At 37.3% G+C, this 27,897-nt stretch overlaps 1 protein-coding gene and 1 long non-coding RNA gene across 6 annotated transcripts; one reads left to right on the top strand and one right to left on the bottom strand.

The window, feature by feature from the left end:
- Positions 1-258: 258 nt before the first annotated feature.
- Positions 259-8,745, bottom strand: LOC103705285 (queuosine salvage protein-like). 2 transcript variants are annotated; one of them, XR_001879324.3, is made up of 8 exons: positions 8,390-8,745; positions 6,399-6,542; positions 5,396-5,494; positions 5,140-5,216; positions 4,750-4,858; positions 3,190-3,518; positions 1,813-1,999; positions 259-971 (listed from the first exon to the last, which is right to left on the bottom strand). XR_001879324.3 is itself a non-coding variant. In XM_008788945.4 (7 exons), the coding sequence occupies exons 1-7, from the start codon at positions 8,697-8,699 to the stop codon at positions 1,907-1,909; spliced, it is 1,161 nt and encodes a 386-aa protein (XP_008787167.1). In that variant the 5' UTR covers positions 8,700-8,745; the 3' UTR covers positions 432-1,906. The 2 variants fall into 2 exon arrangements, 1 of the variants encoding a protein (XP_008787167.1); XM_008788945.4 differs by having other exon boundaries at positions 432-1,999.
- Positions 8,746-14,579: 5,834 nt separating this feature from the next.
- On the top strand, positions 14,580-27,239 carry LOC103705287. Of its 4 annotated transcripts, none has more exons than XR_005512205.1 (4): positions 14,580-15,121; positions 16,446-22,268; positions 22,374-22,453; positions 26,632-27,239. It is a non-coding gene; the product is annotated as an uncharacterized LOC103705287 (long non-coding RNA). The 4 variants fall into 4 exon arrangements; XR_003385322.2 differs by lacking the exon at positions 26,632-27,239 and adding an exon at positions 23,694-24,118; XR_005512206.1 differs by lacking the exon at positions 26,632-27,239 and having other exon boundaries at positions 14,583-15,121; positions 16,446-20,837; positions 22,218-22,268; positions 22,374-24,118.
- Positions 27,240-27,897: the final 658 nt, after the last annotated feature.

Genomic DNA, 27,897 nt, shown 5'->3' with positions numbered 1-27,897 from the left:
CGAAATATATGCTCACCAGAAGTCACAATTAGGCCAGAATTATGCTGAATGTCTCTCACTTTCCATAACAAAGCAGCAGATTACCTCAGAGCCCAAAAGCCTCAATTCCTCTTTAAACTAATGACAGGCAGGCAGAATAAGAGAAACCACTCCCACCTTTAAGCTTAGTCTACTGCTGTTATTTCTCTACCTTAAGCAAGAGCTACAAACCTCAGTTTTTATAAAGAAAAAAGGATAAGCTATTCTTTTTTTAAAGGGTTTGTCCAAGAGTACCTCAGGGACAAATTTCAGAGTTTAGGTACGGAGAGAAGCTTAAAATTGTATGGGCACAAGGATTTGGCCTTGGAATTATTTAGCCAAGATATCTTTGAGAAGTTGTAAAGGTCCTGTAAAACATCATGATGACTGGAATTTAATGCAAAGTTGACAACTGAGCCAACCAGAATGAATGAAACTTAAGAACAAGCTGATAAGAACCAGATCTGACCCTAGCAGTCCATATAGCATGCTTCACATATATGATCCCTGTAACGCTGTCCCACAGACTGTTTCCATGAGTTCATGTCTAGGAAAACCTGGCAAAGTGCCAAAACCCAACTGGCAGCAATGATTTGATCCAGAAGACCAAGGCTAAGTATGTGTCCGAACATTAATATTGTCCAAGAGACTTGGAAGCAATGGCGGAAGGAGAGAAAGCCTTCTGCATTGGAGATTTCCTAAATATGGCCCACTTCCAACCTGCTAGCTCAACAAAGTTTTCCTTGCATTTATCTTACAATCAACAAGAGATTCCTGTGATCTTTCCCGTGGCTGCAATTTGGATTGGCCAATTCACACCTGACCCAAGCCTATTGGTAATTTATAATCAAGTTAAAATTTTGAGTTCATTCACAAGCTCGGTCTGAGTAAGATTTCGATGTTTTGTTGGCTGTGTCGGCCCTCTGCTGACGGTTGACCCAACTCTGGTTTGACTGCACCAAGAATCTCATACAACATCAGACAGTAATTCGGTTTCATTAAAGTCCATGGCCAGGTGAGACGACAATGGATTTTAATCTCCAAAAGTTTGCAAGCCATCCAAAAGAACAGCAATAAATACATCGGGGCTTGGCACAATGGATTTGAATCTCTATCTTGTGTGGCAATCTACTTATCTAGATTTATTTAGCCAAAACCTTTTTTAGCATCAGACTGAAAAATGAACAGAAAAAATTTACCATTGAAGTCAAAAGAAAGATGAAGATTATATTCTTTTCAGCATTTTCTAATATGATTCAAAGTATTTAACTGCATAGTTTTAATCAGGTTAAATAAAAATAAGTACCAATGAAAGGCTTTCTAAGATTTGATTTTACAATTTAAGATAAATATAAAAAAAATATTTACAATTTACCAATTTATGACACTATAGAATCTAAAATTATTCATCTTACTTTTGCTCTTTGTATCATTATTTATAAATTCAATTACTGTTTGCTTGCTTTCTACAAGTTTAACTATAACCAGGAGCAAGCCCCCTTGGCCTGCATACTTGAATAATTTTTCATCAGTTTTGGGGTCATTGCCAGATAAAGCAATAAGTTTTTCTTTTTCTATAAACCATAAATTCTCTACCCTTCAAGAGTTGCCTATTCCGCAAAATCCTAGTGTCTAATCAAAACATGGATTCTCCTTCTTTTCTTTTTTTTTTTTTTTTTTTTTTTTTTTGGTACATCGGCCACACAACGGGTGTGAGTGTAGCCCAAAGAGTCAGAAAACATGGATCCCTTCAAAATTGGCCCCTTAACAGGACAAGAAGTGAAAGATGTCTACCTTCAAAAATTGCACTGATGAGAAGAAACTCACACCTGTCTTCACAGGATAGAAAACAAACCAGTCATGACCATACTGTGCAGCTTGTAATTACTCAATAGTATATTGAAAGTGTGCGGTGATGCCGCAAAGACGGCTTCTGAACGCCGTAGGACCAGAGCCAGAGATCCATCTCCACACTCAGCACCTGCACAAAAGATCCATGTGGAGACTAGTTAGTGCATCTACTTCAAGAATTAATGAAGCGAAACTAATATGTTGCCTTGACAGCAAAACATTTTGTAGTGTCAATTCTCCTTCAAATAATAAGAATATGGTAGATATTGAGCCCCTTACAATTGTGATAGAGCATATAAAGTAGCACAGCAAAGAAGCTCAAGATTTGATCTTCAAGTCCTCAACAGAACTCAAATAAGAACCATTTTGATTTTCCCTTTGTTTTGGTGAGAAGAACCTCAGGACTGAATATTGTAGCCTAATCATGCTGAAGGTTTACAGCTGACAATACCTTAAACCTTCCAGAGTCAAAAAACCCTTCTAAATTTTATCTGAAAAGTCTTACAAGTCTTTTTGCTACCCAAGGATTACAGTATTCACTAAATTCATTTTCTGTAAGAGATAAGTTGCACATTTCTAAAGAATATTCTGTTAGAAAAACAAAAATACAACTACTATTTCTGTCTAGAAGCTATGGGTCCATTCTTTTCCATGGCTGACTAAAATCTTCACTGGACGAGATCCAAAAAATCTCTCTTTCAATTGATAGGGTGGGTTTGACACTCAGTATTGGAAAGATGGTTAGCATATGAGTTCATTATGTACTGACCCAGCAATATTTTCCTAATACCCAGCACCAACAACCAACACCATAGCATCCGGAAAAATATTATGGATCCATAACCATGGACCCACTGGCTTTATGAGAATCTAAATTACAATATATGGAAGTGTATTTTGAGAAATTTGAGCCTTTGAACACAGTTTTGGACTTCACAATTTCTATATGGTATCAGCAGAGGAAATTCCTGGGCCCCACCCACCTCCTTTATTTATTTATTTATTTGTTTATTGGGCTAAGGTATGAAATAGTTTTCGTGTTTAATGAACCTAGTGTATTTATCTCTGTTTTTTCAATTGATACTAAAACATATATCACAGTGAAATATAAAATTGAAGATTGGTCATTTTAAAAAGAGAGGCAAAGCAAAATTGCAATCTCAATGTATCTGGCACATGTTCACCTTGCATGATAGGAAAAAGTTTACCTGATTAAGTACTTTAGTCAGAGTAAACTGAAGTATACCAAGCATGCAATATATGCTTAACAGTGAACATCACAGATTCGATAACAGAAAGTACAGCAATAGATTGATATACCTGCTTCCTGAATTTTGATTCAATAAGTTCTCTCATTTTTTCCACAGCATGAATAGAGCAAGCACGTATCTCGACTTCCTCCTCACTGCCAGCACCTATTTCGTCGTTAGAATCAATAGAGCTAGATAAGGCTGAACTATATTTCAGCACACCAAGCTGTCTTAGTACAGCAGGGACGATATAGTCTGCAAATATTGTAATGGAGCCTATGTCGTAGAAATTTCCAAAACTTTGGCCCTTGAAAGCACCCCACAAATCAGCAGCAAAAATTTGTGCCCTTTTGTACAAGAAGACCTGGTGACCCTTGTATAATGAATGATCTCGAAAACCTAGTTTAATATGTACTGGAATTATGACAATATTTCACACCAAAAAAGCAAAAGGATAGTACAACCAAAAAATAAACAGATAGAAATGTATGCAGCAGAATGTTCCCTACAAATTAGAGTCAAGAAAAAAAAGTTTGAGCATGTAGCTCAATTGACAATTATATTTGAGGCTTTCAGGTAATTGGATTAAAGCCAACTTCAATAAATAAAATCAAAGGAGGAAAAAATAAACTATAGTTACAATTTATTACTCTCTTATAAGAGATAATATGGAAATTATCAATGCTAGCGAGAATGATGCCCATGTTCTTTCGCACGAAAGAAGACACATGAAATAGAAAATTAGATTGGAGTGAAATACATAATAATTTGCTTAATACTAAATTTCCAAATCAAAGCCTTCTCCACTGAATGAAAGGCTGATTCGATATATCATGTTCCACGAATTTATATTCTTATCAAGTGCAAAAAACCCTTAAAGATTCCCATGACCCTATAGATGTTTGACAAGAGCATTTGTGACCTTGGGGTCAAGGATTCATTCTCAAGTTACCTTAAAATTGAAAAGTAGAAAGTCTTGATAGTTATCTCATGGAAAATCAATATAGAAACAAGTGACAAAAAAGCAGCTTCTACGTCTATCTTTCAATAAAAATAGCACAAACCCAGACACACTTACAATGACCATAAAATAATAAATATATATTTCTAAAGCCCACTATATTCTGAAAATTCTGCATAGAAATCATCTACAAACACACTTAGCTGTATAAAAACAAAATTTTAATTTGTAAAAATACCAAGAAAACATTTAAGAATATCGCATCTATAGTTCATGCTCCATGATATCATGAATAATATGAGAAGTTCGAAGTTTTTTTGCTTTATCATCATATGAATTTAAGCCACGATCCTTGTACATATGTTGACAGCAAAGAGTATGAAATATTAAATGAAATTTCTTGGATGTAAGAAGACTAAAAGATACGTGTCAATTGACACCATACACACAATAAGAGACCTAACACAAAACCTTTTTCCTCCATTAATGCTTGGAGCAGTTGAGTGATGCTTTCTTCATTATTTACCAAAAAAAAGAAAAAAAGAAAAGAGAAAAACACTGCAAAGTGTCTTATAAGTTTAACCTTTGCAATGTTTCCAAAATTCTTATATATGTCGTCTCATATACAGGCTTGGAAAATGACAACTGCAAACAACAAGAAAATTTTACCTGGAAAGTGACGTGTCACAAGTGCAACTAGAGTTATAGCAGAATTTCCGCAAGACTTTACAAGGTTGGCTGCCTGTCCCCCAAAGCTTCTCTCCAGTTCCAGTCCAACCTGAACGAATTAAAGCAGAAATAAATACACAGGAAACTTTTTCTTTAAATAATTAACTCATTTTTGCAAGCAATAATGTCCTTGCATCTAAAAAAGATAAATATGATGAGCGCACCCTTGTACAAGGATCGAGGAAATAAAACAAAGCAAAAAGAAAGACAAGCAACTAGATGATGGAGACAAACATCAGTTAGCAGAAGTGGTATGATAATGTTTCAAAGAAAACATGCAAATAATTTTATTTATTTGAAATTGTCAAGAAAGGACTCAGAGAATACTACCTCATGCAGTAACCGTACTCGTTCATCCTCCAGAGGAAGTGGGCGCGGCCACTTCAAAAATTCACGCAGTTGAGGACCTAACATTTTGACAATTTAATTCTCATTTCTATGGCCATTCAATAATTCTCATGCAACAATTGCTCGCACAAAACATTATAAGTGCATGGTACTCCTTAAAAATACTCAAAATAAGACCAAGGCTAAGATTGACATAAATGATTAGCAGGAATTGAAGGTCCAAGGATAAAATAGATACCAGTGTAATTCTGTAGACGATCTGCATCAAGAGCAGACTTGTCCTTCTGCAAAGCTGCCTTTAATCCCGAAGCCAAATGATCATAGTTCAAGTCCTTATCTGGTTAGCGTAAGTAATTGGGAACATCAAATTAGTACAAGTTGCTGAAAGAAAAAAAAAAAGGAGAGGAAGAAGGGGGAAAAAGAAGAAGTGTTGACATTTGGAATATGAAATGCAAACAAAGCGATGCATTTGCAAGTAGAGTACTGAATAAAACATGGTTCAGTTAAACATGCATCTTGATATGTTTTGCACTGCTGAATATCATTTTTATCAAAGAAACTACATCACAGCATCAGGCAAAGGATCTCATAACTTTGCCTTTTAAGCTATTAAACTTTCAACAATGAAGGTCTGGTATTTTCCTGGTTCTTGGCATGCTAAGGTTGCACTTACTTTTCCCTGCTCAAACTACCATCAAGCATGCTTGAGAATCTGCTCCTAGTTGACAGTCCTGGAGACAACTTGCATATGATATTGAAAATTTATGGAGAATGTTGAGGCGAAATCATTCCCATAGAAAGACGTAGTCTGGAAAGCTTGGACATGGATTACAAGGTGGGGACACAGCACATGGGTGTGCCCATCAATATCACGGATTTTGAAATTGATAATCCATCATATCCATCATATCGAAACCATTTCTCATCCCAAAACATGGGTCTGGAAAATCTGTGGATCTCATGAAAACCTTAAATTGCCAAAAGTTGCTCAAATAGCATAATGCAACTTCTTCAGAATACAGAGTATTAAATAGTCAAATCAGAAACTTAATAAAGCTATCATATGATGAGCTACATGAGTATAATGAAAAATAAAAATTTCCTCATCAGACATAATAAACACAGTTCTACCACCAATTGCTAAAACTTGTTAGTGTGATACACCATAACATAACATGCTACAAATAATGATGATGGCTGAATATAAGGATGAGAGTTAATTGGCATAAAGAGAAATATACCTGGCCAAAAACAGAAGTTCAATGCATCCAAAACAAATAGGTACTGAACCGTAAGTGGCCCATTGTCAAAGTAGTGGATCCCTTCAAAATTCCATTCAACTTTTGGAATTGAACCTTGAATATTATTCACCACTCTCTCAAGTTCTGGAAACAGAAAAATTTAAATGAATTACATAATAATTAGATGATCATAATTCTAGTTGTACTTCAAGTGCAATAAACTACAATCATGCCAGGAAAAAAAAAGATCATAATAAAGAGTGGGTGACTCAGAGGACTGATGAGAAAAGAGTTAAACGAATGCCGTTCCCATGTTAAGAAAGTTTGAGTAAAACACACCAAGTAGCAATCAAAGACTAGGTAACTATTACATCATCGGAAAAAGGAAAATCAATGGGGTAGAAGGTAAATAAATGCAGTTGAGCGTTAAGGGGATGGATAGTCAGCTTATACAAGTGATTCTTCCATGTGCAAGACAGGGAGTAGGTGAGCCCATAAGATGGAGAAGTTATGAAAACAGATGCATAAAGTGGAGAAGACTTTGAATTAATTACTAAACCAATGATAGCATTGTCGAAATGAGAATCATATATTACTTATCAAAGTTAGTTAGATTATAACAAGCCTCTTTGAAAGGGAAAAAAGTCTAAAACAAAAGGAAGGGAAAAGCTTAATGACATAACAAATGCAGAATCACAAGTAGTCTGAAACCCTACAACTTTAGTCCCAGGAAATATACTCTAAACTTTCTTTGTTAGTAAAAGCTTCTTCAACATTCTAATGTTTGATTCCTTTCACGCTTCCCACTATGACATGGGGAGAACGAAGCACCAAGTCCTCAATGCTTCCCAATTAACTGGTTTTACTAAGCTATCCCAACTTATTAAGTGTTAGAGTGGCTGCCATGGAAAAAGCGCTGTACATTGGCATTAATTTTGGTAGTGCACGTGAGATTGGGATGTTCTAAAGCGAATGTATTCAATTAATCTCTTAGAGGGGCTTATGCATCTCACAAAAAATGCAGTATGGTAGGTGTTTTAGAAAGAATTAACAAAACATAAAGAAACAAAGGAACTGGGTCTGGTGTTTAAATGGCAATTTACCAGTTAAACATTGCTTGGCATGACTTTGAGTGAAAGGGCCCATGGTTGAAAACACAATGTGCTATGAATTTTTGTTGAGCATTAAAAAAAAATACACTTCCACAGATGTTAAGTGCCTTGCATGTGCATATTTAAACTTTCAACTTAGATGGAGCAATACTAAGAATCATCATTGCCCTGTCAGCAAGTGATGGTAAGTTAGCAAATGATCATTTCAATGTCTTCTACACAATGAAGTATGGCAGGAAACACATCTGCCAAGCTGTGAAAGGTTACAGACAGTAATTTTTCTGATGATAGAAAGGATTCATAAAAGTGTTTTGGAGTTAAATTCATAGAAAAACATATACTATTCATTACCAGGAATTGAGAACGGTGTAAACAGGAAAACTAAAGACTTTTACAATGACAATCAACATCCACATACATATTGGGAGACTATTTAGAGAAGAGAAGCGAAGAAAGTGTACACAACCACAAGTATCACACTATCTAGAAAAATTCACCAGAATTCTCATAAAATGGACCAAATCCATAAATTCAACAAAGATTTCTCCAAATATTAAACATCAGAATATCCACAAAAAATGTAAAACAGGACAGAATCAAAATAAAATTATTAATGAAAGAACGCCAAAGATTAGTCTCATTTCAATCACAAAACTCCAAATCTTCCACAAGAACTACTAGACTCTTTATGCCAAAAAGCATTCGCAACTCGAATCTGTAAACGAAAAAAGAAATTTTTAAAAAGTAAATGAAGGAAAGAGAGCCAAAGCACACAGCAATTTTCCCTCAGAAATCATCAGGAACAGACAAATAGAACAAGAGCGACATCTCTAGACCCTAACCCAAGATCGCTTCGGAGGCAAGGAAGGCGAGCGGAACCTGAGGAGTCCACCTTCACGTGAGAAGCGCGGCTCGCGACCCATGCCGCGGTGCCCCCCACGTCCTCCATTGCCCTCCTCCTCCTTTTCCCTTGCTCTGTCTCGAGGACAAAAATCCCACCTTTTTCTGCCCCTTTCGCTCTCCTCTCTCTCTCTCTGTCTCTCTCCTTTTCTCTCGTTCTCTCGTTCTCGTTCTTCCACGGGGAGGCGAAAGAGAGGACTTTATCCGTCCTCGGAGTTTCCCGCTTGGAACACGAGCGCGGCCCTCGGGCCGGTCGTGGAGGGAACTGAAATGACCGAAATGCCCTCATCGCTCGCTCTCTTCCCCCCCGCCCTCGTCCTCTCGTTCTCGTTCTTCCACGATTAGGCGAAGGAGAGGACTTTATCCGCCCTCGGAGTTTCCCGCTTGGAACACGAGCGCAGCCCTCGGGCCGGTCGTGGAAGGAACTGAAATGACCGAAATGCCCCCATCCGGCATCTAAGATCCAGATTCGTTCCTCCTCATTTGGATTACGAGGGCCCGCGGGGCGCATGTGGGCCGTCCGATCGGCGGTCCTGATGTCCACGGAAGTCCTTTCCTCGGGGTTGGTGTAGTTTTAGCTGGTTTGTAGCACCTAGATTTGGAAATCGGTCGATTTGGGCGAATGGGGAAGGACATTCTTATTTTCCTAGATCCTCTGGTAAAATTCGGTAGGCTATGAACTCAGGGCAGGTGCAATGTTGAAAACAAGGTAAAAAGCTAGAGATGTCTAAAAGCATCAATTTTTTTGACTGGAATGTTACAGAATTTAGCAAGTCTAGCATATGTAAGCAGGGAAAATGTTTTGGCTGGTCCTACAGATGCACATATGAAGTTACCGGAACCTAAAAATACTTGATTAGGCAACTCAACAATTAATCGCACTTCATATCTTGATCTAATTTCTACGGATAATATGTACCATTTTTTATATCATATAATGATAAAAAAAAATTCATGCACACAACGATGGCTCCTTGTAGTATCAGCCATGTTTCAATAAAATGAAATAATATTATCAATAATTGTGAACTCGCCGATTGAAGGTGCGTTGCTTGAATAGCGCAATTTCTCTAAATTGTTGCAGTATTGGCCAAGCCATTTTAATTTAACGAGAAATTATGTAGAGTACTTGATAGATTGTTATCGTTTCATCAATCAATCAATCAAATATTTCATACAGTGCATGGGATTTAAGCGACTACCAGTATATTTTGATAGTACAAGACAATGCGTAGAATAAGAATTTCGTAATTGCATTTCAAGAGATCATTCAAGGAGCATGCCTGCAAATAGTTGCGAGAGAAGAGTGCATGATTGATATTTATTTTTCTAATAAAAAGAAGGAATCTAAGTCATGGCCAAAACTGCAGGTCATTGAGGTACCATAACAAAATAAAAATAACGTATCAATGCTGCAAGACGAAGAGCAGAAACTAGTTTCCAAAAAAAAAAATTCTAAGCCTCCAATAAAAGGTTCCAATGCCTTCATCTCCTTGGTACGAATCCAAAGAGCCACTTGATCTCTTGCTCTAGAACAGCGAGCGACCCTAAGAAAGATAGTCGAAATGGATACTCGAGCTGTGGCAGTAGAATCTGACGGTCACAGATCTCGGGTTGAACAGTAGAATTGAAGAAAGCCATGATTGCAGCATGATGTACATAGATGGACATTCGCAGAGAAATCAAATAAAATCCAGAGAATTGATGGCCATATGTAGATAATTTCCCTAAAAGATAACAAAAAAGAAAGATCATAAAAACTATTTGCCCAGAGCCTACTCACAGTACGATCAAATATTTCTAGATCAAACAAAAAAATAAAGAGAAAATAGGTTTAGATTAACAAAGAGAAGCACATAAGCTCATGGATGAAATAAATTGTAAGAAAATGCAGAGAACTCTCAGCTAACCAGCTAACCTGATGCTAGAAAAAGAGGGCTCCTTTACTTCGATCTTGCAGCTAAACAAAGAGCCAAAAAAAAGAAAAACTATCACAGGAGATGATCCGATCATCCAATAATGCTCAAAAACTCAATGGATGTAAAAAAAAAGAAAAAAGAAAAAAAAAAGATACTAGATTTCATAGACTACTATACAAATATAGAAAAGGTAGGGATTAATATGCATATATATAAAATTTTAGGAAATAACATATAAAATCCTGTATTTAATGGTCCATTAAGAAATCAAACAAGAAAGAAAATCAAAAATAGACTATCCATTTTTTTTTAGTGTAAGGCAAGTAATTATGGATTTTTCCTAGCTAGAGGAGCCAACGGCATGTTCTATTTATAAATTCAATTTTGTGCAAATATTGACTGATGTTTACATATATTATGTCTAAACGTCTAGTCTACAAGTCTAAAACCAATGGACTGGGCTAAGTCTTCTCGACTGGCCTAGCCATATTTTGGCCTTAGGCAGATCGGGAGGAAGACTTCGGCTGGGAGTCTTCTTCCTCTCCGGTCGTGATGGTGATCGGAGTCCCATCGCCACCCAAAGACTGGCCGGATAAGGTCGGGATTGCCTATCTAAAGACTCCCTTCCTCCATTTTCAAGTTCAGTCGAGATCGAGCCACTGATCCCAAGCTCCTCCTTCGATCTTCTTTCTCGACTTGTTGCCGAAAGGAGCGGCTGGACCACCTCACTGGACTGAAGTAGATCTTCTTCTTCTTCCTTTCTCTCTTTTGCTATTTTAGATGGGATTTGGGCCGGCGAATCGCCGAAAAACCATCCGACCGGCCACCGTTGTCAACAATGACTGCGGTTGAGAACCGTCGTGGCCACTATTGCCTGGAGCTGAGCCACCATGGGCTGCTACCCCCTCTGATCGAAGAGAAAAGGGAGAGACGGACTCTCCCCTATTTTGGGGAAGAAAAAGAGTCTCTCTCTTCTTTCTCTCTCCTCTATCTTTCTCTTTCCTCTCTCTATTTTTTTTCTAAACTTTCTCTCTCTATCTGACTTCTCTCTTCTTTCTCTCTCCTATCTCCTCTCTCTCCTATCTCCTCTCTCTCTACCTGAATGTTCTCTCTCTAACGTTGATTGGACCCTATAAGTACGACTCTTAGTGATTTCTGGATCGATCTAGATGAAGGGTCCTAATCTAGAGTCATCAAACAGCGTGCCAACCTCCATCCTAATCCTTGTCAAACACTATTAGATTTGGTCACCTCCAATCCCGATTAAACTATTTGTATCTAGTTCGAACATGATCAGATGATTTTTGCCTTGGTTAGACCAACTGGGGTGTCGGGCACTCCCGCAGCCCTATAAAGTATTGAAATTAGGGTTTCTATTTTTTGGAATAATTGTGATAAATTTTGGTAATTTTTAAATACCGGGATCTTAGAAGAATTTTTAAAATTGATTAGGCTGATACTTTAGATTTGCTCGCAAGGTGAGTAATGTAACTCTTTTTTCTAGATCTATCGACAAATTATAGATATTTTCTTAAACGAACCATTCTTGATTTAAGAAGTTTATGTATAGTATTTTATTATTATATGTGCCTCTTTCTAGAATATTGTATGATTCTTAATTAAACGTATTGATTTCGATATAGATTATGTTTGATTGATTTCAATGTCATATGAATTTATATATCTTACGATTTGGAATACTAAATATGAATATGAGAAAACGAGTTTTTGCTACGAAACATATTTGGACTTGTAGCCAGACTATATATTGATACCCTGCCAGAGGATTATTTATTGGTATATCGACATCCTGCTATTGGAAGTTATTCACTAATATATCGACATCGTGCCAGTAGAGATTATACGCTGGTATATCGATTCCCTGCCAATGGGGGTTATATATTGGTATATTGACGCTCCACCAATGGAAATTATACGTTGGCATATCGATACCCTGCTAGTGGGGATTTTACATTGGCATATCGATATCTTACTAGTGGAAGTTATACATTGTTATATGGATGCCCTACTAGTAAGGGATATACGTTGGTACTTTGCTAAGCACATATTCTAGCCCAGCAATATGGTATAAATGCAGTTATAGCTCATGGTTCTCTAGATAAACTTGACGATTTGAAATATAATTGATTTATGAAACAAGATTTGAAATTTAAAGTGACTGACTGGATAGCATATCGATTTGACTTTGAATCGATTTATTTTGCATGCTTAATTTCAATATATTATTATTATTTTATTGCTTGATTTATCTAGCTAAAGTATTTATTGTTTATTGGGTTGTCTAGCTCATTATACGATTTTATACTGTTTTTACGTATTTGAAGACTTAGCTCGACTCGGAGATTTATCATGGGAGAGTGATTGGAGATAAGATTTTGATATCTTTATTTAGACTAGATTTTCGAATATTATTGGTTTTGTAAGACTTTAATTTTACTATTTAATTAGAATTTGAACGTTATTATTTAAATTATTTTTGCTGCCTGATTTTGATATTATGATAAGATACCTTGCATGCTCGTAAGGAGAGTTTCCTATGAGCGGTTGCCGCGGCCTCTGGCTCACGATCTCAGATCGTGGCATGACAACAAGCTTTAACTAGTCCATGCTAGTCATTGAGCTCTTTTTCTTTCCTAAAAAAAGAGTAACAATAAAATACAGAGCATTTGGAAGGCGGGACTACTCATTTCTCTGTTCTCTTGTCTAATACGGCCTCTCTTTTATTGTAACAGTTATCTATAAAAATAGTTATTTTTTTCAATTATTACAAACTGACTTCCTACAAAATATATGTATCTTTTCTTTTTAAAGATATTAGGGGGTCTCATCCCTAACCTAGATGCTAAACCCATCCCCGCTTTGAGGGTCAAATTTAACTAGAATAGAACCCCACTCTCCTGCTCCAGTGGCAAAAAGTGATACCATCCAAGTAAGCACTCAATAGTTTTATAAGATATTTTTTATATCTGCAGTGTTATATACGGACCTATTTCTATTTATTTGGTGAAAATAAATTATTGGTAGTGTGTATTTTTTTTATGTATCTGTATTCATTGAAGCAGTTGCGCCACTAGCTTCATTTACTTGTAATGTTAAATATATAAACTATGTTATAAAATTCATGAATATCTAACTGCATGTATGCAAAAAGATGCAACAAGTAAATGGAATTTGCTTGATATGTTTGTTTACTTGAGAGGTCCAACTTTTTTCGATCTCCATGGAGCCATGGTATTAGATATAGACTAGACCTCTGGTTTCCTACCACATGGCTCCCAATTAGAAATGCAAATCAGTCGGCTCAAGATTTGCAACAATTTTATATCTGATCTGGCTTAACAAATATAGAATTTTGCCTGCAGACCAAGCCATTTATTTTCCTATATGCAACTAATAATCAATAATGTGGGCATTCAACCCATCGGCTTGACCTGGAATATGAAAATTAGACCTGGAATCTGAAATTAGACCTCGGGTTGATAATGATAATGCATCATGTACGCATGTTTGAGTTCAAAATTTTAAATCCAAAATATTTGGTTGGGTTGAATTTAGATTGATCCGTATTCAAACTGTTGCCTAATTATATATAGGTGCAACATATATTTCCTATACAAATTATGGAAAAAAAATACAAAGAGGAGCCATAAAATCCATTCTTCTTCGATTCCAGTTCTAGTGTTCTTTTGCATGATGTTAATGAGGTTAGTCATGAGATAACATGTTGTAGTACATTGAGTAAATTGAGGGAAAAAAAAAATGTGACATAACATCATAAATAACAGAATTCTCAATCAAAAAAAAAAAAAACCTTATAAATACTTGACCACTATTGACATTCAACTTGTTAGCTTCTTTTTCTTCTTCGATCCACTGCAGGATATGGGTATGGCTTTAACATAATACAAATTAGAACGGCTTCGAACCACATTCGAGCACAATTAGGGTTGCACCTTAAGAGTATTTTGACCATAACAACTATCTTGAACTCAACGGATCCACCCTGTTTATTGGAGTGGTGACACGACCCAACACAAATAAATATTCAAAATCAGCACCACATCTCTTTCACCAAAACCCTTAAGCTAATTCGTTACAAAAGTCTTTATAATTTTTTGATATTTAGCATTAGATATGGTTCATATATTTTTTATATTTCTTTTATATTATCACTAATGCCGTGTGCCCCCAAAAAAAAAACCCACTAATGCCGGGCTCACACGCCTGGTCAAGAAAGATCGGATCTGATTCATTGGTCGTCGGTGAAAGAAGTTTCGAGGAAAGTCCGTGTGTGAGAGTGGGGTTGGGGGAAGGCAGACTCCAAAATTTTGTTGACTTGAAGTCCTCTAAAGACTCCAAACCTGCGTCTTGATCATGCCTACTTGGCAAGCTTCAGGAAATTTCTGAATCGTTCTTCTCCACTCTCTTGAGGAGAGGAAGAAGATCCGGCGCAAAGTCTTCTCTTCCTTCGGAGACCCAGCTAAGTTAAGCTGACACCTTCAATTGTGCTGGCATCAGAATCCAGCTTTCTTGCTTTCTTGCTTTCTTGCTTTCTTGCTTGCTATTTATACCATATTGAGATCCAGCTTTCTATTGGATTTTAAACCGCATCTCGAATAAGCTCCAAGTTCTTCATTTGCTCGGAATCTTTTTCCTTATTGAATTTTGTTGATGAGATTATACAAGCAAGATATAGCATGAATAGTTGCTGGTATTTACGTGCTCTTGTCGGCTGTGTTCTCTGCTTAGAATATGAAGTTGGTGTATTAAGGTATGCAATGTTTGATAGTTCAGCATTTTCTGATTGTGGACTTAATTGACATGTTTTCAGCTTGTTGCTTGCACACTAATGCTTGCCTTTATGTAGAGAATCACTGGAGATATTTATTTTTTCACTAACTGAATTTGATCCACATATAAGTATGCGGAGAAAATTATGTTAAGGTTACTAGAACACTTCTCTAAGAGGGGGGGGGGATAAAAAGCCAAATTTTTTAAAGAGGGGGGGGGGGGGAGAAGATAAAAGGTGGATAATAATAATAAGTAAGAACTAACATCTACTAGAAGAAACAATGTTAAGATAATTTCCAAATTTTTTAAAGGAAACATAAAGGAAATGTGAACGCAGATGAAGGAAAAATAAAAAGCCACACATAGACTGAAACCCTTGGTTCTTTTTCCTATCCTGATACTTTTTCCTTCTTGCAAGTATGTTATGCTGGCTGATGGAACCTTCTCTCCTGTTTCTCATCTGGGGGATGTTCAGACTTATGTCCCAAAATTTCGATCTTATGTTATCTTTAATAGCTGTTTCCTAAGTCTTTAAATTGCAAAGTAACTTCTTGTCCTACCAATCATGAATTTTCAAGATCTCTCAATGGGGAAGACAACCAGTAAAGGACATAAAGGAGGTTTCAATTTTTTTCGATCTTGGTGGTTATTTATCTTTGTCATAAGACGACCTTAGTTAGATGATAGTGTTGGTGAGGGCATACATCATTTTCTGTTTCATTATGTAATCCTAGTAATCCTAACATGTCAGTAACCTTATGCGAGTCATGAGCTTGCTAAGCATCATGGGGCTGTTTTTTAAAGTCCTTGATTTAATAAATTTAAACCTGAATATTTCGTGTTGGTGCATAGCAATTTATGGATTCCTCATGTTTCTCGTTGGAAAACTTTAAATATTTTGTTAGTTTAGTCAATAATTAATCTCAAATGACTTATCTCTATCTTATGAAGAATAATATGAGCCTTATGTCTTGTATAAGATTCTTCACAAGGTTCGGAATCATTTTAATGTAAATATCAAGTTTCTAGAACTAAAAGGGGCGCTCTACAAGAATAAAACCTAAGAGCTGGTGCCTCTGTCTTTAGGAAATTTAGTGTAATCTGTCTTTGGGCATATATTGTCAAGTTTAAACAGGATGGTTCAGCTGAAAATACAAAGCTAACTTGTTGCTAACAGCTATATTCATACCTATCATGCAGACCTCTTTGAGAAATTTTCTCTTGTGGGAAAGCTTAACTTAGCTAAATTTATGGTTTGAGTTGCTAGCAATCTGAAGTCATCTTTTTGTCTTTTTTTTTTTCAGGCTAGATGTCAATAATTCATTCTTACATGAATATTTATGTGAAAACTTCTATGAGGATACTCCTCTATTTGCTTTAGCAAAAGATGCAGGCGTGCCAGTTAAAGAGATCCATCTATCATCTAAAGCAAAATTCCCTTGTGCTTGGTTTGGCAAGTTCATTTAAGCACTGTTGGTTCTTTGAGTTTAAAAGAAGTCAAGCATATTATTTTTGATTTACTATTGGAAAACATCTTGATGGCTAATTATACTTGTTATCTATGTAAATGATACTATCCTTGGTGGAGATGACTAGATAGAGATGAAAACCCTGAAGCAGCTTTGTGAAGGAAATTTGTGATTGAAGATTTCGGTGGAGCAACTTCCAAAAGGAGGCTGTCCTCATGGATTAAAGTGTCGGTTGCCACAGTTGTTATGATACAACACATACAATGCCAATGCCTTTCTAACATCTAACATTGGCATGATATTGGCTGCATGCCTGTGCTTGAAATGCCATAGTGACAGCTTTTGCCAAGCACTAGCACTGTGTTAATGCGAGCTTGGCATGACCTCGGCATATGATATCTTCATCCTTGGTTGTCTTTTGATAGAGGAAATATGTGTTGGACCTTCCTAATATACAAGACCTTTTGGTTCCCAAATGTAACTATAAGCTTAATCAAGGGAAACTACTTGCTTGAAAACTAGAGATGTACCGAAGATTTGTTTAGAGCCTGATAACCGTAACCATTACCAAACCAGGTATTACTCATGACTTAGATGTCTTCAGACAATTTATCCTGAGTCCTCAAGCTCCTCATACAGAAGCTGTATTCAGCTTTAGCAGTATCTTAAGGAAGCACAACTCTGTGGAATATTGCAAGAAGAATAAATTAACCCCCAGCCTCTTGGGGTCATCTTTGACAGCACCTTGTTGAATGACCTATACTTTTTCCATCATTTGAGGGTTTGAAAATGAAAAACCCTGAAAAGGAAGGTGATCACAATGAATTAAATCTGACAAGACAACTTAAGCACTTAAAGTTTGCTATACTAAACTAACTAGGAGGAAGTAAAATTGAGATCTATACTCAAAATAACTATCATCCATGAAATTCATAGGTCCTATGTGCAGGGCCAATCTTCATGTTATGAATGGTTCATCTTTTGCAAGTGCTGGCTTCAACTCTGAACCGATATGAATATGGTCATCCAGTATTTCATGCTGGTTGATATGAAAATTTGGCACCAAGTTTGTACAATGTTTTGTGCACATGATGTATTCAGGTATGAGCTTTTTAACATTTCAGTGGGACTTTATTTTTGTTCGATACTAAATTGTTTAGATTTTTTTATTGAGAAATGCATGGGGAGTACCACCAGCAGGGGTCAGTGGTCTTCGAACTGTGGACCTCTCTGAAGTGGAGTGGGGTGCCAATCAGCTAAGGATGGTTGGCTTTTAACACCTTCTTTTTGTTTGCTGTGTTAACTGGCTCGATCTTTTCCTTGTTCACCCATCTGAAATTTGTAGGCTTTTACTCTATATGTGAAAGACTGTACTTATATCATCTTTGTATGCTAGACATGGAAAAAAAGGGTGATTCTATTGCATCAGCTCTCTTATTGCGATCACAGTGCAATTAAAAATTGAAAAATGCATGCATGGAAAAAGTAAAATAAAGGGTACTTAGCATCCCTTCTAGTGCTAATGGTAAGCAATGGTTTTACATCAGTTATTCAGATTGGCAGGTTAAGCATGATGAGTATTGGACCAAGAAGAGTCTTGGAGAGTGTAGAGTCTTGCTTCTCTGAGTTGCAACTTCTCAAAAATTATTGAGATCTGTGGTTTTATGGACACTGAATGCATCTTTAGGAAGGGTTTCAGAAGGTGAATATGAATTGTTTTATTCGACAGTCAAAAAAAATGAATTTATGCTTATTGGCTGTTTGATGAACAAGTTGAAGGTATTGAAGAGGACAACCAATGAGATACATAGGTTAGATTATTCATGAATCAATCCATGCAGTCTATGCTCCTGCCCACTCTTTAAGGAAGAATATAGCTTTTCATGGAGCCTCTTCCAGATGGCTGAAATGATTTTTCCCTAAAAGCTAAGTGGATTTATGTCTCTGTGCATGTTGTTTGAGTAATTTATCAAATAAAATACATTATATTTGTAATAACCCAGTTTTTATTTGGGCTTGTGGGCTGGAAAAACCGGCAATAAGAGGTGAATTGAACAGGGATTGTTGCCTACTTAAGATCCCCTGTCCTCCTTCTTGAGATCCATCAAAGAATGGGCTAGAAATCCTCCGATTCAAGCTTTTCTTCTTTGAGTTTCTTCCTTCGATTTTCGCCGGAAAGCCTCGCCAGACTGAGGTACGAGCTCTCCATCTTCTTCTCTTCCTTTGTGTTTTGGGCTTTCGATCCCACGGATTTGAGCCGGCAATTGTCGGAGTCAATCCGAAACAGGGCACCCCTGTTTCGATTTTCTCCCACTAAACTCAGTCGGCCAGCCGTAGCCGCTGACCGCCCTCTGCTGCCCGCCACCGCCACGTTGCTGGACGACCACGATCACAGTTGCCCTCTCTCTCTCTTATGTTTTGCTAAGAAAAAAGAAAAAAAAGAAGAAAGAAGAAAAGGAAAAAAAAAGAAAGAAGAAAAGAAGAAGAAGAGGAGAGAGAGAACCATCCCTCTATTTCTCTCTTTTGTTTCTTCTCTTCTCTCTACTTTCTCTCTTCCATCTCTACTTTCTCTCTCCTCTCTCTACTTTCTCTCTCTATAAGATCTATGGAATCCAGTATCGGGTTCTATCGATCTGATCTACGAACCTGAGTTGACTTCTGTAAAGGGCCCTGATCCATCCTGGTGCTCGGGCTGCCTACTGGACCGATCACTTCGACTCTGCTGAATGTCCTTGAAACCTTTATTGATGAACCATATTGATTAATCTTCAACCTGATCGAGTCCATTCCTATGATTTATTGATCGAATCACTGAGGCCTGACCCACTCAAAATCGTCGAACGCTATCATCCGACTATCTCTATTTCTTATTATTCGATTAAAATCATCAAACGAAAATTAATTTTACTTTTCATATGTTAATAGGGTTAACTGAATTTTCTAGTGAAGTTTGACGGTCTAAGACGAAAGAGGTAAGCAGACCTTACACTCATTATTGTTCAAATAATTATGTTTTCTGTGCTAGAATTTGCTTGTAGAAATATCATGCTTTTCTTAGAATTATGGATCAGCATATGTGTTATAAAAATTATATTTTATTATGAAAAATAGTTCTATAAGTGTTTTAATGAAAATAGCTTTGTTATGAAATATAAATCTGATCACGCCATTTAATGTTTTTCATCTATTTATATGTATGTAATATAAAAAAGATATAAGTTTTTTTAAAGGCTTTCGGATAGCTATGTATGATCTCTAGAATTGAAAAAATCGACACCCGAAGCTAGCATACATACGAACACTGGCCCTACCAACAGGTATAAAGTTGGCGTACGAAATATGAATCTTTGTCGATTACGAACACGGGCCCTATCATAGGTATAAAATGATTGTAGCACGAGTACATGTGAGCAATATTTTGAACTATGATATGGCTAAATAAAAAAAGAATGATTTATGTATTGATTTGCAAAATAAACTTGGAGCTATGTTTATGAAATATGAATGATTTATGCACTCATGATTTGCTTTATGACGATTTATTATACTGTATTATGAAATGTTTATTTTGGAATATCTGTTATTTTTCTTAAATGATGCATTGACATAAAAAAATCATATTTGATCCCATAAGGTAGTGAAAGATTTACTTACTGAGCTGTGTCACTCATATACCTCTATTTTTTTGTTCTTTCTTCAAAGGAATAGGGTCGATAGGAACAAAGGATGGTCCAGGCTTGAAGTTCGCGCTAGCAAGCTTAGCGATCTATATAGCAGAGCAGAACTTTAGTTCTTTATTTAATTATAAATTTGTAGTTAGTGATTTTTTGAATAGTAAGAATTATGGGTTTGGTATTTATGTTTAGATTTAGACGCTCTGAACTAATATTGATTTTATTTAATGAATAATGGAATTAGACTTTTAATTATTATATTTTATCTGTAATGGATTTGAAAGCTAAATGTAATGTTAGCTTCGTATTACCGTGGGCTGTATCCCTTAGTAGCACGGCCATGTCATACTCCGGATCTGAGGCATGACAATACTTGCATTATTTTATCCTTCTGACATTTAATCACCGTATAAGTCTATAGTTCTGTTGCTTTTAACATGCTTGATTTTGGAAGAGTTGCAGGAAAATTGTTTCTAAGGTGGTGACATCTGAGTGTTTTGATGTAGTGGCCATTATATATTTCAACGCAGTGAAGTGAAATAAGGGTAACAAGGTAAGTGAAATAGCAATTTTTTTTCCCTCAAGGAAAAAGAGAAAGAATAAAAACAATTCTCTTCCCCAGTTTCTGTTGCCTCATCGGTTGATTAGACTTTTAATTTCCTCTCAGAAAAAGGATGACTGAAGAAAAGTTGGAGTTCTCATTAATTAACTTGTGTGCTATTTAGCCTAGGATTCTATATTATATACAAAATACTTTTATATTGCTCAACCTCAAAATTTACCCCAAAAAGCAGGTCAGATAACTGTTCTGTCAACTTAGGTTTACGTGTCTTTGATCAGATCATATGTTTCAGTTCTTTACCTCATCGGTATTCTTAATGAGAAATTTCTAGCTTGGTAGAAACATCATCATCATCATCTACTGTGAATCATAGTTTTGAAGTTTATTACCACCATGATCTGCTGAAATATTTGAATGGCTCTAGTCCTTAGGTACTCTCTTTATATATTCGAAGATCTGAGTAGTTTTCCCAAAAAAGAGGGGGGGTTAAATGACACAAATGAGTATACACACCATTGGGCTCACACTCGGCATAAATGAGCCAATTGGAATAAAATCTAGTTGGCTACCTTCTCTCAAAGGAAACTGTCCCCTAGATCCAAAGTCATGTGCAGTTGTCATCATTCTTGTGACATGAGACCGCGAAAGCCAACACCGAGCATAGTGGAACAAAATCTCATAGATTTCCAGATTTCATATATACAATAAAGGCATCAACCACTGACAATATCAGTGAAACAATGGTTGCATACATGGCAATTTTGACAATTATAACTAACTGTTTGTTCTTGATGCTGAGAAGTGCTAGTACCATTAGGATAAAACACAACACAAAACTAGCCCATAGCAGCAAGTGGCTGATTTTGAGGAAAATGTTATCTGATTTCTTGTGTTCATTTCCAGCAAGAACACCAATCATGCTCCCAGTGAGCCCACCTATGGCTACTGAAACCTTTAGCGCTATCTTTGTGCATTCCTTTGGATCATCATCTTGTTTCGTGGCAGTATGTGGAGGATTCTGTTCTGATGTTTCAGTTTGTCGATCCTGTGTCTGCCTCCTTTGTTGCTCCTAGCATTCAAAAAGGAGGAATATTCTAAGATGGAAAGTGATAAATATTTAGCACAGGAACTTAATAAATAAACTGCTCTTGCCTCTGATATAGATAGAATATAATAGGTCTATCTCGTTTATATCTCCTTCTGAATGTCCACAAGCTACTGTGCATAGATGGAAATGTCAATTTTCAACAAGAAGGTGCTCACTGCTTAAACTTAATTCAAAGGGTTGGGAAGGAGAAGGGAATGATTAGGTATGGGGGTCACTGGAAACAGTTGATTACATTTCCTTATGATAATTATGTTCCATTTCAGAATTGAAGTCCTTGGGCAGTAATCAAGAGTTGTTTGAGAATGTCAAGATAGGTAATACATCGGAACTGATTTTATGGTTCTTCTATGGACTACATTGAAAGAGTGCAAAAGTGAAGTTTTTCGGTAACAAGTGATCCAATCTGTTTCTTGCTACAGGGAGGAACACTGAATCCTTTTTTATTACATGAGTGTTGAGTCTTTGATGGGGAACTGATAGAAGGCACCTTCAAAGGCAGGTAAGTTAGCTTGATTCATTAGAGCAACCTGAATTTTTTGTTTTCAACGAATCCATAGATAAAGGTATTAACTTTTCTGAAGCCAAATTACTATCTGCCAGAACATTATAATGACTGACAATGGTCTCAAGCTGCAGTCATTACATAGCTATAATGGTGTAATTTAAAATTTCTGATGGACTAAATTTCTACTCTGTTTTCCATAGGGTAATTTTTATGAACTTGTTTCTATATCATTTATAAGTTTGAAAGTTGTCCCATGCAATAAGATCCACAGAAAGAAAATTATGCTAAATTATTTGATGATGATATTCTCTATAATGCTGACATATGGAGTAGGGCTATTGCTTGGTGTTGTGTACCTTTTTTCACCAGATAGCAATAACCGATGCATAACAATGTTTTTAGAATAATTAAGGGGCAAACTTTCGCATTTTAACATAGATATGATCACCCAATCCAGGACTTTACGCAAAATAACCTGCAATCTTTGTTGTGATCCAAGTACGGAGAGCTTCAAGATAAAATCATTTATGGATCTCGCACATAACTCTCTCTCTCTCCCCCCTACCTTCATGGTAGAGGTGGGCATTGGACCGGGCTGCCCATGGCCAGGCACGGCCCGCTTGCTATAGTTACGGGCCGTGTTGGGCACGGCTCATAAAAGGGGGTCGGGCTGGGTTAAGGATTTCTGGCCCGCGGGCCGAGCCCGGCACGGCCCATAAGGGCCTAGGCTGGCACAATTCGTGGGCCAAGCACGGCATGGCACGCGGGCTAGCCCGGAAATATCCCAAAATACCCCTCAAATTAGCCGTTTTATGGCTGTTGGGAGGGGCAAAATGAGTAAAAAGCCACAAATAGCCGTTATGGGCCACCTATAACAGCATTTTTTTTTTGGACAGACGGGCCGTGCCGGACCCGGCCTGTCTCGTGCCAGGCACGATCCGTGCCGGGCCCGGCATGGCCCGCCACCCAACGGGCCTAGGGTCGTGCCGGGCTTAGCCTTTAGGTTAAGCGGGCCGTGCCAGGCACAACCTGTTTAGTAACAGGCCGGGCCAGGCACGGCCCGTTTGGTCTGTAGCCCGGTGGGCTTGGGCCGAGCCCGGCCCGGCACGGCCCGATGCCCATTTCTACTTCATGGTGTAAATTTATTCTGCAATATTTTTTTAGGAATATTTTAGTAATATTTATTTTGGTAATATTTATTGTTGGTATAACTTAATGTTCCTCACTTGAGCAGAACTCAGTGGAAAGCAGATGGAGATGATGCAATTCAAAAAGAAAATTCAATAACACCATATAATGGGTAAAAAATTAAAATAAATATGTAGGACATCCATGTACCTGTGTTGCCATGTTTTCCATGAGCCCAACTTCTATGATGTTACTCCTTACTGTGTTTCCAGCCTCTAAATCAATAAAATTTTCTTGTGGTACTGTTGGCTGTAGAAGGGCAAAAAAAAGAAGCAAATACTGTAATTTGGGCAAAATTCAAGGATCATAATTGATACGTTATATAATTTTATGGTAAATGTTGTAATTTTTGCAATTTTCAAAATCATAATTGATCCATTTCGATTGTTAATGTGAGAATCCTGCAAGAGTGTGTTTAGTCCTACATCGGTTATTCGCCGAGAAGATCTTGGATACTTATACAGAATCAAGGAACCCAAATAATATCTTCCGGCTAGTCATTTTGGGTAAGATCCTGGGTTGTTATAAATGGTATCAGAGCGAACTCGGCTCATAGCCTGTGGACTAGGAGACACTACAACCGAATTTATGGAGGCGGACCATGGGCCTATCGTGGTGTTTATGATTAGACTTAAATGAATTTGAATCCTTAGCCTGACGAGGACGTCAGAGCTTAAACGGGAGGAGTATGTGAGGATCCGTGCGGGCGTGTGTTTAATTCCACATCGATTATTTGCCGAGGCGATCTTGGGTATTTATACAGAATCAAGGAACCCAAATAATATCTTCTGGCTAACCATTTTGGGTGAGGTCTTGGGTTGTTACAGCTAATATAGCCGATCCTTCATATTCCTCTATCGACCTGATGGTTGACTGGAAGAAGCTGTGGATGTTGAAGAGACAAAGACAGAGAGAGAGGGGGGGGGGGAGAGTAGAGTCGAGACGCAAGGGATTAGGGCTACGTAGGGATTGAGGCCATCCAATTCCAAAAAATAATTAAAAGTTAAGATATAACTAGTTGGAAACTAGTTAAGGTAAATTTACCTATATACCATGTTTAGGGCGAGTCTCCACTTTTAGCCACAGTTTTTTTTTCGGATAAACCTAGTTGAGAGTTGAACTTATAAAATAATAACATTTATATCTAATAGTGAACTCAAGTATGTCCCCCTTTTCTTTTCTTGGGAAGGTTTGATGCTTGAGACTTGGATTGTGCATCTTAAGGATTTTGATTCGAATAATTCATCTTGTATAATTTTTTCCTCTCTTTATCTCAATTGTTTTTGAAAAAAAAAAGAAATTGAATAATAATTTTGGTGGGGCCTATCATTTGAGGATTCCTTGCATTTTTGTTTGGAATATTGCTAGCGTAAATGCATTATACAAAAAAGCTGCACTCCCACCTATTATCGATACTGTATACCAAGTTGGCAGCCATGGTGGTGGCCAAATTAACACCTTAACTTATTTGTATCTCAACAAGAAAAAAAAAGAAAAGGAGAAAAAAAAAAAGAAGAGACCCTCTCTTTTTCCTCCATTTGACTCTTTCGGATAGGCCCTGAAAAAAGAAGCAAGGTTGGAGGCTACCAATCCCCCCTCCTTGAATCCTACAAACCTCTACTTTGACAAACCCATCCTTGCCTATCCAAATTCACCGATGACCACAACTCTACCTTCATGAAACCTATCTCCCTTCATTATCTTTAGATGATGATGATATAAGGGAAAGGAATTAGCGCCGAAATTAATATTAGGATTAGGGTTTTGATTTAGGATTTCTTCTACTTAGTTTCTTCCCTCAATTCCAATTGAATTGATGGAGGTGGAGACCCATTTAGGGCCAACTGGTGAGGCGCCGAGAATCAACTCCCTACTAGTCTTTGGATTTTGATATTTTATTTTTTCCTTGATTCTTCCTAGGGTGGTGGGATGGTTGTTTGCGTTGGATCTTCATCGGATGGATGTGATTGGAAAGGGGTGTGCGTCTGAGACATGTGGTCATTCTTTGGGTTGTCTTGTCTTGTATGAGGTAATTTAACTGGATGGAAGAAATGTATGAAGATTCTAGCGGCCGTTAACTCGTTCTCTATTGAGTGGAGAAGAGCGACGGAGGCAACTGGGTGCAAGGTGGAGAATCGGGTGGAGTGATTCAATGGACATCAGTATCGGCCTTGTCACATCTCCCAAAATATTACAAGTGCTCATCTCCTTGTTATAACCATAAATAACGGTAGCAATAACAATACCATGTTTATCACCTCAGACTCATCTTGGACTAGCCTAAGCCTAACCCCTGCGTCCACTCTACCCAAAACCCTTAAGCGTATTCCCTTCCTCCTAATCTGCAACCCATGTTGCTACCCAAGTTACCACCATCAATAGCACCATCAGCGACCCCACCTCCATCATCCATCATCTAATTCATGTCCACCACAACCATCATCTCCATCAACATCATTGAATGCCATCATATCATAATCCGAACATTTGATCATCACCAACATGTATCTCATCATCACCATCACCGTAGATAACCACCACCCCAGCCTTTGTTGGATATTAATAGCTACAAATCGCTATATTGTTATTATATAACAGTATTATAAAAGAATAATCTATTAAAATAGATTCAGAAGATTAAAAAAATCTTGTCTAGATCGAGGCACGTAAACAACACTGCTCTAAGAACATGATTCACCCTCTATATGCAGATTTGTGGCGATCGCTGGAAAGTTTGATCCAACCAACTCTTTCGAAAGTTAAAAAGTGAAAAAACTCTCTGTTTGTAGAAAAAATTCTCGGAAGATAGAGGGTCGATGAGAGAAATTAAATTATTTTAGATTATCCAAAAATTTTCGGACCTATGCCTGCCCTGAAGCCTCAAAAAAAATTTGGCCCTGGAAGTGAGATTGCTAGCACTACTCTAAAGAAGCATTTACCTGATCTGCAAGCCGAAGTAACCCACACTTGAACATGGATTGCAGTGCCACAACGATCAAGCAGACCTGAAGTGCAGATTCCACCCCTGTGGTCGTGATTAGATTAAGCAATCCCACCATATATGCAAGCATCATTCAAGCCGCTTCTAAGTGAGGACCAGAATACAATCTCTCTCTCTCTCTCTCTCTCTCTCTCTCTCTCTCTCTCTCTCTGCCTCTCCGTCTCTCCGGAGCTGCTTGAGTACATCAATGGATGCTTTCAAGGCGTCAAGGCGAAGCTCTCCTTGGAGTAATATATATTGATCAAGAAGAAACTTCGCGGGAAGAAACGGCAGCAGCGCGACCAATTGTCAAAAATTATATCGAGTGTTCACACTTCATGAACTAAGCCGCGTTGGGGTTGGGGGGGTTATGTCTCTTGAATCCTAAACTTGTTTAGGGGAAAGGAAACCTTCAGAGAATTTCTGCTCCATTTTTCCACACGTTCTTCTGGAGAAATTCCGAATGAGAGTCGGTTGTTCCACGTCCATCATAGATTAAGGTGAATAACACAGAAGTTGTAGTTCACTGCTTGTTCTCTTTCTTTGAGCCTTCGCGCGGCTGGGGCCGGCGGTTGAAGAAAAGAAACGAAAAGAGCAAGCCCTTTCAAAGCACTTTCCAATCATGTACTGCCTTCTTTTTTTCTTATTTGCGCTTTTTTTTTTTTTTGTTGGTACATCAGTATGCACTCCAATCGAGCGTGAGCGCTACTCTCAGCATAAAAGAAAAAAAAGAAAGGAAGGAAACGACATAAAGATAAAAGGGCAACTTGAGTCTTAGTTCATAAAAGTAAGCTGGATAATACAGTCTGCCTCAATACTTTTCAAAGCGGTGCCGAGGTTATTATCCCTAAACACGGCCAGTTTCTTACTATACGGAGTTACACCAATTGTTTCAATGTTATTATTCGCCAATAATGTACTACTAATCCCTCTTTCTCATGTTATTATTTCGCTTTCTGCTCTCTTTCTTCATGAAAAAATGATTCATTTAAGGGCCATCTTTGCAGAAAAAATCAATTTGCTATCAGATTTGCACAAAAAGAGCATGACATTTGTTTTACTTATTCATTTTTTTGAAAAAACAATCAGTTTTAGATTTTTTTACCAAAAAAAAAAAAATCGGTTTTAGATTTTATTGGATCATCATGCCCTCACCATGTAATAACTACTTATAGAGCATCTTTAAGTGGACATTGAATTGTCTTATGTGTAAATATACCATATATCACCAATATGTGTGTGTCAACTAAATAAATGTTGCACTTATCTG

This window comes from Phoenix dactylifera, chromosome 6 (genome assembly GCF_009389715.1).
Source record: "Phoenix dactylifera cultivar Barhee BC4 chromosome 6, palm_55x_up_171113_PBpolish2nd_filt_p, whole genome shotgun sequence".
NCBI lineage: Eukaryota > Viridiplantae > Streptophyta > Magnoliopsida > Arecales > Arecaceae > Phoenix > Phoenix dactylifera.
Note: the sequence above shows the minus strand (reverse complement) of the source record. Positions and strands in the feature narration are given on the sequence as shown.